General features: G+C 42.8%; 1 protein-coding gene across 5 annotated transcripts in view; it reads left to right on the top strand.

Annotated features, from left to right (window-relative positions):
- LOC110981838 (macrophage metalloelastase-like) overlaps positions 1 to 13,726 on the top strand; it is a 46,628-nt gene that overhangs the window by 25,114 nt on the left and 7,788 nt on the right. For all 5 annotated transcript variants that reach the window (XM_022239804.2, XM_087138603.1, XM_087138604.1 and 2 more), the window contains 2 exons: positions 6,786 to 7,129; positions 8,856 to 9,163. In XM_022239804.2, coding sequence (XP_022095496.2) covers positions 6,786 to 7,129; positions 8,856 to 9,163 — 652 coding nt within the window. The remainder of the gene's footprint in view (positions 1 to 6,785; positions 7,130 to 8,855; positions 9,164 to 13,726) is intronic.

Below are 13,726 nucleotides of genomic sequence, written 5' to 3'. Positions count from 1 at the left end.
ACTTCAGCGTGGTGGCATGGTTCGGGTTCCCAGAGGCGAGCTTCTCCAGCCTGGTTTAAAGAGCACCTCACGTTCGGTTCTTGTTCATGTAAACAAGCGGATTTTCCAACTGTAAACGAACTAATTAAAAGGATTAATCCCACATCCATTATTCTGACAAGACAGGTTTCCTCTCTAATTTACTGGACAGCAGGTCCTATCTTTCGTCAAAATGGGCGAGTTGACCATTTTTATCTCGGACACCCGTTCACGACAAGGTTTAGATTTCTTGCGCTATCGTTTTGTTTGTGTCTAGTGGCGTATTTCCCTAGATCAAATCTGCAAAGAGACAAATTTGCTTTACATGTCCTACATGTTGTTTTTTTTAAAGAAAACTTTACCTGCTGAATTATCTGACTGATCCTTGTTATTTTTTGCACAGTAACCAATCTGCGTAAATTAAGAAAAACAAATAAACACCCTTTTTGCGGCAAGGAGAAATTGAGTAAAATATGGATGCATATAACCAAAGGTATCATGGTAGAATCTGCACTGCATGCACTGGACCAGTAGCCATTTGACTTTGGAGAACAAGTCGAGAGCAGCTGGCAAATGGTTGTTGTAATACATCACAACTTGGCATGAAGATTTATCTGGCAGCTGCAGTTGGCAATTATCTTCACCCCTGTAATCCCGGCTACCGAAGGACCTAATGCCAAGTTTATGGAAAGTAACTTTGTTCTCTACCCTCTTGAACTTCACCTTTTAACCCGGCTTGTTTTGGGACTGTGGACGCTATGGTCGTATTTAAGTTACTTTGTTTCTGTGTATCATAAATGCTGCGTGTGCATTTCCAGTTCTTGGTGCACTTGTTTCCAGAGCCTCACATAAATAGAATTAAGTCGGTGTTCCTCCAACTCAAATATTGCGTGTATCTTTTGACCAGTTCATTACAAACTGGCGACGAGGATAATTAATGACCAAAGCTGCCTTGATCGGTAAAATCGAAGAATTTCGAGAAGGGAAGGAGGAATGGCTTCAGTACGTTGAAAGATTGGAACATTATTTTGTAGCCAACAATGTAACTAACGCAGCAAAGAAATAAGCAGTTCTACTGACTGTGATCGGGCCTCAGGCCTGCAAACTACTTTGGAATCTCGTGGCTCCTGCGAAACCCGGCGATAAATCGTATGATGACCTGGTAGAGTGCATGACCCAGCATCATAATCCGGTACCGGAAATCGTCCAGCGATTCAAGTTCAACAGAAGAGGGTGAGTCCGTAGCCCAATATGTAGCGGCTTTGCGCTCACTGTCAGAGTCCTGCAATTATGGCAGCACCATAGACAACATGTTGCACGATCGCTTAGCGAAACGACCGCATTCAACAGAACCTCCTCGCACAGAAAAACCTGACACTGGAGAAAGCAATGGCAATGGCCTTTATTAGCATGGAAAGGGCGGCTAAAACTGATAAGGATCTGCTGATAACGTCTCAAAATGACGGAACACTGAACAAAATATTGAAAAGCCAATCAAGGGCTGCACGCAACATAGCACGCAAACCTGCATGCAGCCAAGCAAGCAACCTGACTCGAAAGCTATGGATAAAACGCTAATTAACACCCTGCTACCGTTGTGGCAAAAATAACCAACATCCTGTTAAGTGCAGCTTCAAAAACTAACGCTTGTTTCAACTGCCAAAACGTGGACATATCGTCAGTGACTGTCGAGGTGGCAAAAGCGTAAAAACGCGACATCAAGTCAAGCAAATGAGTGTCACAGGAAACATGAGTGAAAGACAGTGATGGCAACGAGCCAGATTTTGACGGCAAGCAGCCAGATTTTAACGGCAACACTCTAGTGTACTCTATCTTTGAGTGTTGTAGGAATCGTGCGGGCATGAAAGCCATCAAAGTTACCATGTCTGTCGACAATAACGATCTGGTCATGGATGTCGACACCGGTGCAGCGCTCTCGCTGGTGTCGGAAAAGACTTTCACATTGTGCTGTACGTGTTTATGTTTCTTTTGCCTTTCATACTTAGCACATTCCGATCCGATCGAACCATGCTGTAACTTGACACTTATGTGGTCGTGCTTTTTCAACGAGCATGACGAGGTCCGAACCGTCTTAAATATACAGAATGTAATGTTAAACCTTCAATGTGTGCACCCACTTGTTCATATTGTAGTTACATGACGCGTCCTTAGAACTCCTGTCACAGTGTCAGTTCTGTTATTCCTGGAATATTGGAAAACTACAAGTCTTTTTTACCACATATCTTGGCAAGGAAGCACTGGATTAAAGACGATTCAAATTAACTAAGTGTCTTTCAGTTCACTTATTCTGCCTGATGGTAACTTATGCTACCGGATAAGGGCTTTCCCTTTGCTCTGAGGCCGGTATCCACATCGCTGTGGTCAAATACGACACTGCAGAAAACTGAACTGAAACTCCACACTTATACCGGTGAACAGGTCATGGTCCTCGGAAACTTCAATATTGAAGTCAAGTATAACGTAAAGACGTACGAACTCGCCCTGCTCGTCGTCAAAGGTGACGGACCAAGCCTACTTGGAAGGAACTGGCTTCGCGAAATTAAACTGGACTGGCAGAAAATCTACGTCCTCCGTGGAACTACCAGTATCAACGAAGTACTCAAAGCTCATTCAGCGTTGTTCAACGATGAGCTTGGTACTTTGAAAGGCACCACAACCAAAATCTATGTCGACGAAGATGTACAGCGACCCTTCTGTAAAGCACGAGTTGTTTCCTATATAAGCTATGTGGAAATTGGTGGAAAAAGAACTTGATCGCCTTCAGGCTGCAGGAATCATCGAACCGGTTGAGTTCTCAGAATGGGCAGCGCCCATCGTCCCAGTCCTCAAGCCAGACAGGTCTTTAGTGAGAATCAGTGAACAGCGAACCAGGCTGCAAAGTTGGATAGGTAACCGAAGACTTGTTTGCGTCACTTGCAGATAGAGCTAAATTCACCAAGCTTGACCTCTAGCAAGCATATCGACAGCTGATCCTGGATGAGGAGTCGCGTGCCGACGCGGTCATCATCACCCATTGTGGTTTGTTCCGCTACGCCCGCTTACCTTTTGGTGTTTCCTCTGCGCCCGCGATTTTCCAACGCACAATGGAGAACATTTTGCAAGGCATACTGCACGTGACTGTATACCTCAATGATATCTTGATCACAGGCACTGATGACCAGTCTCATCTCGCTACACTGTCGATTGTGTTGGCTCGCTTGGAAAAAGCTGGCATTTGTCGCAAGCGGAGTAAATGCAAATTCATGGCCTCTTCTTTTGTGTACCAGGGCCATACAATCGACGCACAAGGTCTGCACCCGACTACCGATGAAGTCAATGCTATCCACAATGCACCAGCACCAACAAATGTGACTGAACTGAGAGCATACCTAGGGCTACTCACCTCTTATGATAAGTTCTTGCCTCAGCTTTCGACAACCGTTGCTGCAGGAACAGTTGAAACCAAGGAATGCAGATTCTTGTTTAAGTACAGGATCACCCCGCACAGTGTTACGGGAGTGTCTCCCACGAAAATGTTAATGGGTCGTCGTCTAAGTTCTCTTCTCGACCATCTTCGACCCGATGTCACAAAGTGGGTCATTCACCATCAAGAAAACCAAAAACGACAGAATGACAAGAGCGCGAGGACACGCGTTTTCCAGATTGGTGGCACCGTGTTCCTTCGTAACTTTACGAAGACCGGTTTGCCAGTGGTTACCGGGCACCATCAGAGGTACCTCGGGTCCGGTGTCCTACTAAAATCCGACTTGATCATAACGGATGTGGGATCCGTCGTCACCTGGACCACATCCGCAATCAAGAACGTCTGGTCAAACCAGCTCGCGCCTCTCCAAATTTGGACAGTGATATTGACTTTGGAACGGGTACTACCGTGCCAATCCCCTAACGACAACGTGAGACCGAAGTCAATCCACAAACGCCTGATAAACCTACAACTTCCAGTAATCCTCCGGCACAACAAGTCTCAACTGAGCCTGGGACACAATCAGATCCAACATCTGAGAGAAAATACCCTTTGCGTATGAGAAACCCGCCTGATCGATATGGCTTCACAGACAAATAGTTTGCGAACCTAGGTTGGTACAGCTGCACACACCGGAGGCAGAATAATCCTCTGTGCGGTCTGTTTCAAGTCAGGGTAGTCCACCCTGCACTCGACTGTCATCACACATGTATATGAGTAGGGTTAGTTATTACAGGGAGGAGTGTAATATCCCGGCTACTGAAGGACCTAATGCCAAGTTTATGGAAAGTAACTTTGTTCTCTAGGCTCTTGAACTTCACCTTTTAACCCGGCTTTTAGCATTTCTGATGCGGTAGAATTGCCCTTTGAGGGTGCAGTGTCCCAATTCATGGAAAACTCTCCGCCGGGCAAGCACTTAAAAAGTACCCCTTATATTCTTTCGAAAAGGGGGGTCTTTGTCGGCCAAGAAATTGTGGGATTGTGTTAGTATGGCCCAGGATCATCTCTTTAAATTCAGGAGCACCCATCTGGAGTCAAAGCAGACAAAAATGTGATTGAAAATTTGTCAGAAGCGCCCGAGAAAGGTGAGGGATGTTATTTGAAAAATGGCTTCTGAGATGACTTGGGAATATTCACTTTTTGGGGGGAAGGGTGGTGAGTTTGTTTTGGACGGATAATTTAAAAATGCATTGGTTTATTTTAAATTGAAAATCAAATGAAATCTGAAGGACCAAACAGCACATTGCTTTTTGTTTGAGAAGCCTCGGGGACTTCAGCTGCCTACCATTGGGCTCCGATCTTTGTTGATTTTAGGAGCTAGAATTAGTTCAGTGCACCCTTAATTAAAGCACCTCGAGAGAGGCACTGGCCTCGACACCGTTCATTTCATCAGGCTACGAAATGAGAAACCGCAGCCATGAATCACAGGTACAAGTGGTCGTGTAGTCTTAGTTTGTGGGAACTTCGATGACGTGGGCCCATACCATTTTCGTTGGGCAGTTCTGTCGTAATGAAAGGTGCACTGCCTGCAGCAATTACGTTAAAACCATTTGGCTGTTAGTGACTAAAGTAATTTTGATGTCTGGTTTTTTGTCCGCCCAAGGTTGCAGTGACAGCAACTTTGACAAATCACCGACTTGGAGTCTAATGCAATCACGTAATTGATCAAAAAGGCTGCGGGATCCATGCTCTCATTTTTTCTGTATCATTGACTAAAACTCCTTGTAGTCCTTTTCACTAAAAAACTAATAATTATGCACGCATGCGCACAAATAACTTTAGCTGAAAGGGCCATTCTGATCTAAATGGGATTTTCCCCGCTTCCCTTGGACACAAGAAAAATTACAGCTGTAAAGTCTTTTTAGAGACCACTAAAATTCAGCTTTTAGGAACTAATAGCAAAAACCATTTAAATGGAATTTTCCAAAGAAAAACTGAACAAAGCCAGAAAACCTGAGAGGAAATGATCAAAATCGCACTCCTGTACATTTTAATGGCCCTTTTCGCGAAGGTCATTGGTGCGCATGCGTGCATAATTATAAATCTAGTGAAAAAGTCTCTTTGCACACCATTTCCGCCCGACAATTGTGAGCACCAGGTGCTACTTGCTGAACCAGTACCATGGGCTTTTCTCCACACTTGCCGCCGGCAATCCGTCTGGGGAGACCTCGGGCCCTGGTAATTGATAATATCGCCGTTGGCAGATTTACTTGCGGCTGTAAATCCACGCGGAGTTCGCGCGGGGGATGTGACGTGGAAGTGCACCCTGGTAATGTATCAAGGGCGACAGTTATTTTCCACACCGTGTAGTGTATGAATTTGAACAAATCGGTCATATCTACTATTAAACAGATCATTGAACCAGCATTAAAAAATAGGTTCTGCACTCCTGTAGCCTGGCTAATTGCTAGTTATTCGCCTCTATTGTCCACGCATCCTACAGACTGAGATCAACATTACCAAGCAAACAAAAGTGGGACGGAGACGGAATAGGTCTGTGTGGATAGAGATTGGGGTGGGTGGGTGTACAAGAGTTCACTGCATTAGAAAATCCAAGTCTTTTCACTTCTGATATTTGTCATGTTTTGAGGGCCTTTTCATTTCATCATTCATTGCTTGAGAAGTACTGAACTATGACACTGTTTCCAGTGTGCCTGTGAGACTAGGCCTATTTGACGGTGTGTACAAAATGCGGGAGAAAACCTCTTGACGAACCAACGTAGTCCGAAACTTGAGAAAGTCTTAAAATCTTGACTCGAATGTTGAAAAGTTCTTCTGTTCGTTCTTCTGAGCCAAGCAAGAGACGAAGCCCAAATATTTTCCGAAGAGATAATGTGCAAAGCACAGTCAAAGGCTTGAGAAGCCAAATCTGTCAGATGTCATTTATTGATTTAAGATCACTAGCATTTTGGGTTACATTCTGGAGAAAAAACCCTCACATCGTCCCTTGGGTGTTGAAATTGTTTCAGGACTTACCTTGTGGGTTTTCGGAGGTTAATTTGTTGTGTTGCTATCGTAAGGTAAATCACATCATTTTTGCAAGTTGATGTAAATTAAACGCAAATATAGTCAGTCAAAACCAACTAACTTCAGGTAGGTGAATTCCCTTGAATTTTGAAAAGGGTCTGTGTATAAAGCCTCACCTCCAGCATAGAAAGACAGGAAACTTATAGTTCAACAAATTGTTACAAAAAATTCAATATATACATTTCGCTAAAGTGTGCCAAAAAATATCCAGATGCCCCAGTTCTTAACGGTTTGTACCGATTGCTTGATTCCACAGGAATTTGAGTACCTGGAGGTCAACGGCTACGTTACAGGTCACGTAACCAATCCTAAGAGGGCGCCACCATACGACGAACACCTTGAGCAAGATGCACAGTTGGCTATCGAGTCCTTCCAGCAGTTCTACCAACTCCCGGTGACAGGTTTGATGGATCCAGTCACCAAAGAGACCATGTGGAAGCCGCGATGTGGGTACCCAGATGTAGCGGTGCTGGAGAAAGAACTCGATGGAAGGAGCAATGCAACAGAGGCAAAGCAAGAAGAAGGGAAAAGGAGGCGGACGAGGCGGTACAACAATGGTGGAGGATTGTACAAGTGGGATAAACGGAAACTCACCTACTCGTAAGTCTCCCAGTGTCACTCCTTGTCGAGTCACCGTAAAGACTCTTCCCAAATTGTCTTTTGGATCCTCCCATGTATTCGAGCTTAGTTTACCCTGTTTATATATTTTTGTATATAATACTTCAAAAATCCCTTATCTTTTTCTGTGTAGTAGGCCTACCTCTCCGTTTCAAAGTTTCATAGGGTATTTAAATCTATAGATCACTTTAACTTTAGCGTAACAGCCCACATAAAAACTAGTCTAGGTAAGTGTCCAGATCGGTTTTTGTGTTTCGGCATTCTTTATATGCTGTATTTCTAGTTTTATTGTGCCGCTATGCCCATGAACCTTTTAAGAGAAGAGAGAAGTCGTTTTGATATTGGAAATGAAGAACTTCTTGAAAAATTTCACGATAAAAATGATGTTACTGAAATGAGTGTTTGCTTTGGGAGCCAGTCTTCCAGTTTTTTAAGGGAGGTTGGTGGTCAGTTGGTTAAGGCAGTGACAAAGAAGTGAATCTTAACGTCACATTTAAATTGTCCGTGAAATTCTATTTCTATATGTAGGCACTTGGAAGCAGTTTATTGGACCACTAGGAATTAGAATTAAAGAAACACAAGTTCTCACGGAGCAGTAAGTCTGCTTCTAGAATAACATAACCCCTTCCATTTTTTAAAAGTAAATGTTAATGCAAAGATGAGCCTTTTATTGGATTAAAGGCTCCTTTCTAAGTCATCCCTACCTGGGCTAGTAATCCCGCTTATGGGAATAAAAGCGTATTTGGGGTCATTCAATTATACATTCTTTAATGATAATTCCCAAATTGTTATATCCTTAAGGTGATTAGTTTTAAATGGGTATTGTAGGAGACACGTCACGTTGTTGTCAAGGATGAGTCTGGAGAAAAGAGAAAAAAAAGAAGAATTTTTTTTAAATGACTACTTCCTTTCCCTTTTTTCTGAAAGCATTTTAAAACACTAAAATGCAACCTCAACCCTCAAGAAGGCCCTAAAAGGTCACATAAAATTCCCAAATATTTGCCTTCCGCCTGAAATAGTAAATTTTACCCCCTCTCCCGACCTGGCCTTGAATGCACTCGGGCTTTTCAAAAGTGACGGATTAATGTCAGCAGTTGAAACGGCAGTAGTAACGGATTATGTGCTGCTAGTGTTTCAGAGAGCCTACGCTGCTCAGTCATGCAAAATATACCATTTTTTGTCGCGGTGGTATATAAAAGCGCAGGAGCTTCTTGATTTATGTTGATACTGTAGCTGTGCACCATACCATGTACTAGCTACTTTGAAACATTCCAAAAATTAAATAGTCCAAGAGAGACACTAAAACGTCTAAAAGTTTTGTGTGTTTTATGGAACGCAGCTGTACTGTACGTACTGGATAACCTGGCCCCAACGTCAGTACAGTGAGATTAAACTCCGTTCTTTTCAATCTGATTTTTTAAATACATATTTTGTAAAGTTTGGGGACAAATGCTCTGTGAACTATCATCCCTTTTTAACTCTAACGTAACAATTTTAATTGCAATTCAGCATACAAGAGGAAGACTTAATGCTAGAGACAGGAGACAGTTTCGAATTAATCTCTGTTGAAAGTGTGCAGAGATTCATGATGATTTATTAAATCGAGTCAATTTAACAAGATACGATAGCGTAGGTGTTTGTTTTCATTTCAATTCCAATTTGTATACCGTTTTGGTTTTGTTCAGATTTTCATTCCTTTGCACTGCAGGATCCACAACTTTCCCTCAAGAGGCAAATTGAAACCTCTAGAGGTGCGCAATGCCATCAAGAGAGCTTTCGGGGTGTGGAGCGACGTTACCCCACTGGAGTTTCGAGAGCTGGACGCATCGTCCGACGCCGACATACGTATGGCGTTTCTCCGGGGCAGCCATTCCATCGACAAGGACCACCCGATATTTGATGGGCCGGACGGGGAGTTGGCTCACGCTTTCTCCCCTAATAGTGGGTGGGGCGACGTGGACGGTGATGTGCACTTTGACGACGCTGAGATTTTCGGCTTGGAGGAAAACGAACAGGGTACGTGCAAAATATGAGGTATTTTTGGCACTTAATGATTATTACCTTGCTGACAGGCTCATGCCGAGCTGAACTAAAGTTGCTACACCCACACTGATATCCTCAAGCTATCCATAGGTCCATGCATTTACCACTGGTAGATTTTGAAACCGATTACTCAACATTGCTACTGGCCGCACAATCATTTCTGAGATATCTGTATGCGTATTAAGAAGTGCATCGTTACTGGTGCCCAAGGCGCTATATGTCTTCATCATCCCTGCTAGCAGATCATTTCCAACACTCCTAACATTGTATCGGCCCTCTTTAAAGTTTGCCATGCAGCTCAATGCTGCCATGTCCTTTTTGGGCATCAACGGGTAATCAACTGTCATCTCTTGGCGCAACAGATGGGTAAGTGCCCATTAAAGAGGATTTTCAGTCACGGGATTTTTGACGATCAGCGTTCAATTTACACAGGTGCGCGCGGAAATGCGCGCCTTTGACGTCTTTCAACATTATGGCGTACATGAATTTGCCAGTAGAAATACACAGATTCGAAAATGCATGAGCCTGTGTTACATGGTATGCTTCCTGAAATGCCTTTGCCGGTCGTGTTTGTGAAAAACCTCTATACCCCTGCAGAAGGTGTTGGTTCGGAGAAGGAAGAGCATCAAGTCATATCATGTTCTGATTTGGAGTAAATGGCAGCAGACAAATTACACCATTTGGTAGTCAAATGTCAACAAAACTTTGGTAAACTTTGGAGCAGAATTCCCAAGGCCGGTTAGGGGTAAGCAGTGGATTTGTCAACATACGTGCCACGCCCGGCGAATCAGATGTCGGAATCCACTACCCTGAATTCGCCTAGGAATTTCGTTATTACAGTTTGGGCTAGTGAGCTCAAATAAAATAGTTTGTGAAATAAAGAAGTATTACAAAGTCAGTTTCAAGTTAAAGGATATACTTTTGATCGACCGATTTGTAATTTCCATCAGACAAGACAAAGAAAAACTTTCATAGCCTTAAACATTCACCAAGCTCAGAAGTAAATAAATACATTGGAAGTAATGAAAGGAAGAGTGTGGGTGAAGAATTCATTAATGGGTAGCACACTTGTCTCCAAAATACATCGTTTAACAAGTTGGCGCAATGATTGGGCTTGAGCTTGCTGGATGTGGGAATCCCATTTTCCAGAGCATTTCCGCCTGACCCTAAAAGCCTTGTATCTTTCGGGATTTCGTCAAGGCCACATCCAGGGTTAGTTCTGTTTAGGCCGTTAGCGCTGCCCTCTACGATACCCCTATTCAGTCACTTCTTATGAACGACTGATAAACAACCCATTCCACATGTTTCTTTTGCACTTTTTTTGCAGTCATGCACTCTTCCGTCTTTGTAATAAAGGACGACGCTGTCGCTTGATAGAGTTCAGCTTGCTGTATCTTAAGTTACAGAAAGCCGTGGGGCAGCTGTATACAGGAGGTTTCGCCTATTGTCACATCTTGGAATTTTCCCCCAATGGTACAAATTCTGGAACCGCCTGAACACTTCCAAATAAGAAAATAGAGGGATGCTCATGTTTTGCCTTACGTTTTGTTTGGTTTCTTTTTAGCAGTAGTTAGATCATGCTTGAAAACAAAGCAGTTGCGTATTGGTTCTTTAGGGGACGGGGAAGAGGAGATGACGTAAATCGAAACATTGTCCTGACATGGAAATTTGAATATGTACACTTGAAGCCCTGCAGTACCTTAAAACGACGTATTTATAGTTTTGTTTATTTTTCTCCCTTCTTCAGTGCAATTTAATGCATTATGGTTATATAATGCAGTATAGTCCGCAAAACGGGTCAAAATCTGCCTTTTTTCCTCATTGCGAAAAAGTTGGGGGGCCGGGGGACGTGGAGAATAGCTCATCCCCCCGGAACAAAATTGGGGATATATGCCCCGTTCCCCAGGATTTACGCTGATGGAATAGAGATATCGCTGGAGAAAGTTACCAATAACATTGCAAAGTAATCTTACAAGGTGTCCTGTTTATGAAAACTATGAAATCGTTCTCCATCTGGGCGTTTGTTTTTTTTGAGTGGATAAGCAACTCTTTCTGTGTGAAAGCTTAGGCTTAAAGTCCCTTGCAATGATTGGGATAAACAACTCCCTTGGTTATAGTTTGCAGGAGAATCAACTTCAATCGTATATGCTTGCCATCATGCTATGTCGGATATTTGATAATGAATAATATTTTCCCCCATAAAAACATGCAGCAACAGGTGCGGTAAAACAGGTGCACGCACTTGAGTAATATAAAAAAATTCTTTCTTTTTATCGGGAAACTTATTTCAGCCATTTATGTATGAAAATCAATTTTTTTTACATTCATAACAAACAACTGGCCGAACTCAGAAGAAAAAACATTTCTGTACTATTTCATTTTACAGTACTATTTTTATTGTCAGTGTTATCTTTAACCTGGCTGGAAAACCAGAAAAAAATTGCCTAGCTCTCGTAATCCTTGGATTTAAAAAGGTTATGTGCTTGTAAATTGAAATCGAGTTGGCGTCGTGTGGCCCAAGGAATAACAATGGCTGTCTTACTTTAGTTCGTCTGTAACCCTACTAAAAGTGCAAGTCCTTCCTGTTGCTTAAAATGATTTCAGGCTGCATGTAGACGATGGAAGCTTCAGTCACATCCGCCATCATTCAAGATTATCGGATGACATTCCAGTGAGACATTCTTGAAAGAGCCTTGGCGGGGATTTTCACGGGCGTGATATGGGTCTTATATTGCCGCGTCGTTAAAAACATGATTGCCTGAAATGTCAAAGAAATAAAGGCACATATATCGCTCAAGCAAGCACGATCATCGGACTCAAGACTGAACTTATGCCACACAACTTGAGTTAGAACTGGTTGGATTGCTCAAACAAACCCCAGCTTATTTTCACCCATTGGTTCTGTCTGCGCCATACACGTTGCTTCTTGTGTTGGCGCTTTCAACTAATCAGTGACCCTGACGGAGTTCAGGAGTCAGTCGTCATGGCACCGAGAGTTTGTATCGGATGCTGTCATTGGGCGTTGATTGTTGAGGTTTCGTCCTATGAGGAGGGCGGCATATCCGTTACCAGTTGTATTGGCATCTTCAAGCGACGCAAAGTGCTTCATAGTCGGTTCTGTTTCCTATACAACCTACGGATCTGATCTAGATATGTATCGACATATTTGGTTGGAACGCGGCACGGATGAAGACGTTTCCATGTTTTGTACATCTGCTGCCCAATACATAATGTAGTTCGTAATTAGGACTTCACAGCTCCTTCCCCGATTCACCATTTGAACTGTCAAAAGAAAACACAATTTTTCAGGACCTTGTCCTGAAAATTGGGATTTCACAATTTTTACATGACTGGCGTTTCCATATTTTTCACAATAAAAAATGAATATGTATTAAGATGCAATTTTAAAACCTGCCATGACTTCGTTGAAAAAAATAGCCGGGGCAGATTTGTCTGGAATTGAAGGAGCTGCAACTGCTCGCAAGCATTCCTAAGAAAATCCTCCATCTTAAGGCCATGCTTAAAAGTCGAACAGATTTAATGGAACTCCTTGAACTGTTGAACACCGAAGCCATGTCTGCAGAGTTTTGCATTTCATCCATGGGGCCAATTTCATAGAGCTACTTAAGCACAAAAATTGCATAAATAAGCATAAAAAACCTTGCTTGATAAATCAGGTTAAAGCCAAAACTCCATGTGGTGTATATTGTTTTGGAATGGTATTCACCTGTCTTTTGGTTAGCATGACAATCACTTAGATTTTGAGCTGGTAACCTTTGTTTTTTTAAGCAAGGTTTTGTTTGCGCTTCAGCAAATTTTGTGCTTAAGCAGCCTTATGAAGTTGGCCCCAGGTTTCAGACCACGATTTTGCTTGTCAAGAGTTATGTGAAATCTACTGGGACAAGGTTTCGCTTGCGGGAAACCGGGTAGCAGAAACCCGATAAAAAAGGCATGCCGGGTTTTCTTAGCACAATACGGTGGTGTCTAGAATGGATGAACGTGACGGTATGCCAATGCATACATTGAAAAAAGACGTACGAACTTTTGGCTTCGTGTTGTATGTCAGTCAGACGTAACTCAAATTGACTTCTGAAACCATTTGGTGTTTTCCCCTTCGCTTTTCAACACCAAAACAATGAAGCTATAATTTAACAGAAAGAAAATCAGGGAAAATATACATTTTGTAAAACATTCAATTGGATAGTGTAAAACCATAGGCGGGGACTAACGAATGTTCAACTCCGAGGACAGAGGTCTGTTAACTCGATCAGATGGCTTCATAGACGTCGCCGGGGTGAGGGGTGCTTGCTCCTCCTCTTCCAGTAATGAAAGAGGAAAGGGGGTGGGGGAGAAAATGGAATAAAAAAGCAGACAAAAGTCATCAATGAGCTAAAAACCTTTTAAAAATTACCCTTCAAATTTTCACTTCATTGCTGTCAAGTGCTTTGCCTTCCCGAAAAAGTGGTTTGCCCACCCCCCCCCACCGCCTTCCGGGAAAACTCCTGGCGACACCCATGGGCCACTGTTGTATCAAAA

The sequence above is a fragment of the Acanthaster planci genome, linkage group LG07 (genome assembly GCF_054643075.1).
Source record: "Acanthaster planci isolate LZ-2023a linkage group LG07, COTS_SCS, whole genome shotgun sequence".
Classification (NCBI taxonomy): Eukaryota; Metazoa; Echinodermata; class Asteroidea; order Valvatida; family Acanthasteridae; genus Acanthaster; species Acanthaster planci.
The sequence above is the reverse complement of the archived record's forward strand: the minus strand, read 5'-3'. Positions and strand labels throughout refer to the sequence as shown.